General features: G+C 35.4%; 1 protein-coding gene across 2 annotated transcripts; it reads left to right on the plus strand.

Moving 5' to 3' along the window:
- Positions 1-720: 720 nt before the first annotated feature.
- LOC124937758 (protein FAR1-RELATED SEQUENCE 11-like) lies at positions 721-5,024 on the plus strand. 2 transcript variants are annotated; one of them, XM_047478077.1, is made up of 5 exons: positions 721-1,034; positions 1,129-1,295; positions 1,508-2,484; positions 3,322-3,765; positions 3,990-5,024. In XM_047478077.1, the coding sequence occupies exons 3-5, from the start codon at positions 1,516-1,518 to the stop codon at positions 4,848-4,850; spliced, it is 2,274 nt and encodes a 757-aa protein (XP_047334033.1). In that variant the 5' UTR covers positions 721-1,034; positions 1,129-1,295; positions 1,508-1,515; the 3' UTR covers positions 4,851-5,024. The 2 variants fall into 2 exon arrangements, with proteins under 2 accessions (XP_047334033.1, XP_047334032.1); XM_047478076.1 differs by having other exon boundaries at positions 1,222-1,295.
- Positions 5,025-6,000: the final 976 nt, after the last annotated feature.

Raw genomic sequence — 6,000 nt, forward strand, 5'->3', positions numbered from 1 at the left:
AAAAGAACATTTTCTTCATAAACTGTTTTTATGGAAATTCATGATTTTACATGATGAATCAAAGCAAGTAAAGGGTTCACACAACTTACAAATCACTTAGAAAAGATGCTCCAATTGACCCTAAAATATATATTTATTTCATAACATTTTGAATTTTTATTATTATAAATTGGTCATATATTCTTATATTATTTTGATTGGATAAATATTATTTATAAAAATATATAAATAAAAGGTCATGTGATCAATAATTATCCTGTTATCCAATGAGTCTCCCTACCAAAATAATAATAATAAGAGTGATCTACTCATAACCTGTCATGAATACCTTAATAATAAATTATATTTTTCTACAAATACAAAGGATTATATTCTTTTAAATTTTAGTTTAAAAATATAATCTCAGATGTGTTTTTGGATTATAAAATTTATAGCCAGGTGTTTTTATTAGGATGAAAAATAACTATTATATTTGTAAATATATATATCTGATTATGTTAATTTCAAATTAATATAATCTAATATCCAAAATTTTATATGATGAATTTGAGACAAATCCTTAAAATCAAATCAATTTCATCATGTAAGTAAATTACACATTTTATTATTACAAATTCTATTGTATTGAATTTTGAGATAAATATATATTATTTATATAAAAAATAAAATAATATAATAATTAAATTTCAAACACAACCCTAAGAATAAGCCATGTATGAAGATTGAAGAATCCTCTCATGAGTTGTTGATTCCAGCCATCTAAGGGCGAGGATAAGCGGCTGCCGAGAAGACGGTTCCATCACTTGGATTCATATCATGATGATGATGAATCGATGATGATGATGATGATGATGATGATGATGCCACACAATTTGCTCAGTTGAGAACTTCTTCAGCTCCGATTTCATTCAGCGGTACGCATCGCCGAGCATCCATCTTCCTTGCTTCTTCACTTGTTACAATATGCATGCCTGATTGTTGGAATTGATTTGTATTATTTTTCATTTCTTGAGCTGGTCATCTCTTTATTACAGGTATTTATGTTTATTTGCAATGAATTATCTATCTAAATTTTCACATCGTTGTTATCGATCTTGATAATTTCCAGCTATTCTTCTGATTTCTCAGTAGTAGAGCTTCTTTTTTCATCTTCCAATGGATTAGGAGCCAGGATTTCTGCCGGTGTTGATTTCAGTGACGAATAACTCTCTTATTTGACAGAAAAATAGAATGTACTTCAGCTTCATTGATCGGGAAATTGTAGCGGCGTAAACGAAGTTTTTCCAAGCCTGAAGGTAAGTTTTCTATATTTTATGCGCTTGATGTCTTTCTGCGATTGTCAATTATCCTCGGAAACTTGGAAGTGTCTCAATGATAGAGATGAAACTTATTCATTACATGCTTTGATCTAGGCTGTTTAATTTGGTGACATAAGTGCTCTAGGTTAGACTCATTCTAATATACTTTCATCTGATAGAGTTTGCATTCCTTTTTTTTTTTTATTTAGGTTAGAGAATGTCGGATCTAACGAGTGCATTGAAAGAGGCTTCTGAAACTGGAACAGATTTATCACCAGATGATATTGGCTCAATTGAGGAAGTACCTGAGGATACAATTTTGTCAAGTCAAACTTCCATAAACCTTGTGCCATTCATTGGCCAGAGATTTATTTCACAAGATGCTGCTTATGAATTCTATTGTAGCTTTGCAAAACAATGTGGTTTCTCAATCAGGCGTCACCGTACCCGGGGGAAAGATGGTGTTGGCAGAGGAATCACAAGGAGGGATTTCACTTGCCACCGGGGTGGTTATCCACAATTAAAGCCCTCGGAAGATGGAAAACTCCAAAGGAATCGAAAATCTTCACGTTGTGGATGTCAAGCATACATGCGAATTGTGAAGAGAGCTGATTTCGATGTTCCTGAGTGGCGTGTAACAGGTTTCAGTAATGTCCATAACCATGAACTCTTGAAGTCAATTGAGCTTCAGATGCTTCCTGTCTATTGCACTATATCTGCGGATGACAAGAGCCGGATATGTATGTTTTCGAAAGCTGGAATGTCGGTTAGACAAATGCTTAGGTTAATGGAGCTAGAGAAAGGTGTTAAGTTAGGTTGCTTACCTTTCACGGAAATAGATGTGAGGAACCTGCTTCAGTCTTTCAGAGATGTTGACAGGGATACTGATCCAATTGATCTTCTAAAGATGTGCAAGGACAAGAAAGATAAAGAGCCTAATTTCAGATATGAATTCAAGATTGATGCGAACAATAGGTTGGAGCACATTGCATGGTCATATTCTTCTTCTATACGATCTTATGAAGCTTTTGGTGATGCTGTAGTATTTGATACAACTTATCGGTTGGAAGCATATGACATGCTTTTGGGTATTTGGATTGGAGTCGATAACCATGGAGTCCACTGTTTCTTTGGTTGTGTTCTTCTCAAGGACGAAAATATGCAATCATTTTCATGGGCTTTAAAGGTGAGGATCTAGTTGCCTTTAAGGATCGAAATAAAGACACATTCTTCTCTAAATTCTTCTGCATCTTCAGAACCTTATGGCCTGCCAGGGCTTTCCATTTTGCTTCGTGAGCAGTTAAATACCCTCTTATTGCATTAGCATTAATTATTTCCAGTGGAAAATTGACCTTGTTTGATGAAAGGTTATTTGAATTTACCTTATCCCATCATCAATCAAATCATTAACTAACTACTAAAACACTCTTACTTTATTTTATAATAATTTAAAGTATTCAATACAAAGGATATTTTAGTGATATTACCCAAATAATCCACTTTCTCACCAAACATTGTTTCTTTCCCCAAGAAATCAGATTATTTAAAAAAAACTACATCAATCAAACTCTTGGATTTAGCTGTTTTCTGTTGGAATCAATCATCTTTATTGTCTGTTGTCTATCTATTATTTAGGGATCGATTCTACAAGACTATTTAGCAGAACACATCTGATTTTAATTTTATTTTTGGCTATATTTACTCTTAGTACAACATGAAAACTTCTTTATTGCCTCTTTTCATTCTCTTTCAAGGATTTTAATCTTTAAACAAACCTGTAACTGTAAGTTATTCTGACTTTAACATGAGGATCTACAAGGAATGGTTCTATTTTAAGATTTCAACATGCGTTGAGGTTTATTCCATTCAATGTAGTCTAACATGAATGACTTAAGATTTCTGTTCCACTTATTTTTGTTAGTTATGTCACATACTCTTCTCCATCAATGGAAAGGCTCCTGAAATATAACCAGCCAGCTTTTTTGACTGTGAGTCTCACTTTTTAGATTCTCTTATTTTGTAGACATTCTTGACCTTCATGAGTGGGAAGGCTCCTGAAACTATTCTTACTGATCAGAATGTGTGGCTTAAAGAAGCAATTGCACTAGAAATGCCAAGAACCAGACATGCCTTTTGCATTTGGCATATCATTTCAAAATTTTCAGATTGGTTTTCTGTGCTTCTTGGTCCACAATATGATAAATGGAAAGCTGAGTTCCATAGGCTTTACAATTTACATTCAGTGGATGATTTTGAAGTAGGATGGAGAGAAAAGGTTGATTTTTATGGGTTGCATGGGAATAAGCACATTGTTAGCTTATATGCATTAAGAACATTTTGGGCGGTGCCTTTTCTCAGAGGTTATTTCTTTGCTGGGATGACAAGCTGTTTCCACTCGGAGTCAATAAATGCTTATATCCAACGGTTTCTAAGTGCACAATCAGTCCTCGACAATTTTATAGAGCAGGTATTTTTCTTTTTCCTTTTTATGGGACCAAAGTCTTTTCCCTCACCACATCCCACCGCCTTGACCCTCACTTCAATCAAAGTGCTTTAAGTTGGAATAAAACTTGAGACCTTAACTTCTTACGTTCAAGACTCTTACTACTTGAGCTACCTTGGGTGGGTGTGATATTCCTTAGCTTTGCATTACTTTTCGAAAGATAATGAATGTTACATGCTCTTCTTCAGGTGGCTGCAGTTGTGGATGCCAAAGAAGGAGGTGGAAAGCAAAAGATGCAACGTAAAGTCCATAAGATCTCACTTAAGACTGGCTCGCCCATTGAGTCACATGCGGCCACAATCATGACACCATTTGCATTCTCCAAGCTGCAAGAAGAACTTGTTCTGGCACCACAATACGCATCGTTAATTGTAGACGAAAGTTACTTTATTGTCAGACATCACACACAAATGGACGGCGGTTGTAAAGTGATCTGGGTCCCACGAGACGAGTTCATTAGCTGTAGTTGCCATCAATTTGAGTTTGCAGGCATTGTGTGTAGGCATGTCCTTAGGGTTTTGTCAACAAACAATTGCTTCAGTATCCCCGACAAATATATACCCAACCGGTGGCGAGATGCTTGTATGGTGCTGACTAAACCAGTACATTTTCCTACTTCTGGAGAGCATCCGAAAGTTCAGTTATTGCAGTCTATGGTTTCAACCCTAATTACTGAATCAACCGAGACTGAGGAGCGTCTTGATGCTGCCTGTAATCAGATTGCATTGTTGTTATCTAGCATCAAGGAATTTCCTCGATCATCTCAAGGTGGTAATGATATTGCCTATAACAGCCCATCGAATTCATTAGTTCTTCCTCATGATGTTGAAGATTCTGATGGTATCGTCCAAAGCTTCAGCAGAGGGAATCCTCATGATTCATTAACTTCAGGAAAGCTGAAAGAAAGAAGATCAAGAGAGGGAATAGATATATACAGGAAAAAGAAGCGATGTTTCCTTTCTTTCGGACAGTTTGGAAATGAAGAAACAGATTTTCCAATTATGGGAGGCGATGACTTGGATGGAGATGGACTCGGGTTCTTTAGGTGATGTAAAACAATAGAATGTGTCCGAGGAAGTGTACTAATCCTTTATATATATATAAGGTTTCCTTTTTCCAATGCAGTTATCAAAAGTTTACTTATACTGCCTATTCTCAGAAATTATGTTCATGACTTGAAAACATAAGATTGCGTTGTATAGAAAGTCTTGTCATTTCAGTATAACTCAGCAGGAACTTACATCTATCACTCACCAGTCACCATCTTTCATGGCTTCAGTTTTCTATTAGTGCATTCAACTTATACAATCATTGCTTTGTTCATGCATGTTGGAATTTTTATTTTATTTTTTGTTTCGACCAAGGTTTTCTCCGTGGAGAAAGCTAGCACAACATCCCACCGACCCTCAATTTCAATGAAGGTGATTTCAGTTGGAATTGAACACGAGATCTCAACCTCTTGAGTTGAAGACTCTTATCACTTGAGCTTCCCTAGATGAGTTAGGAAGGTATTGATGCTTCCTAGTCCCTTTTTCTGCCTCATGACTATTAATTTATTTGGTTTTCCAGACAATATGTTTATGTACTTTTGCAAGGTGTAGGAAAGGGGGTTAGTAAATATATAACAATGTGACTTGTTTCCTTCTTGTTCATGTGATTTTAATCTTGATACTCTTGCCAAGAGTGTATGCTTTCAATTTTCTGACGGAAAGAAGCAGGCATCATTAAATTAGTGTTGTCTAGATGTATTGACTTTTCTGAAGGTTTCTTAGAGCTTGTTTGATGTAGGAATTTTGTTCATGTCTGGCTATTTGGATTAATAACCCTTCATCAAACAAGGCCTTAATCTGGTTATCTCATGGCTGGCTACCTTCTCCAAGTCATATTAGATTCGTAGCCTGTAATTGCACCAAATGCAACAATGATAAACATGTTATAATTATGCATATGCATAATTTCCATTGATATAAACAAACTACATTAGGTTGGTCGAGTGCAGTGTTCTTTTCTTCTTCAAGATTCTTGGATGTTTGATTGAATTAAGGATCTTTGTACTTTGTAGTGTGTTTGAATTAGTTAATATATGTATGGTTGTTTTCATCCATTGATGTTCTCCAGAAAGGTGACAAATTATCATCTCAAGAATTGTGATGTAGCAAATCAGATTCATCGAACATGTGGACCTTACAATCCCGCGAC

This window comes from Impatiens glandulifera, chromosome 5 (assembly GCF_907164915.1).
Source record: "Impatiens glandulifera chromosome 5, dImpGla2.1, whole genome shotgun sequence".
Lineage (NCBI taxonomy): Eukaryota > Viridiplantae > Streptophyta > Magnoliopsida > Ericales > Balsaminaceae > Impatiens > Impatiens glandulifera.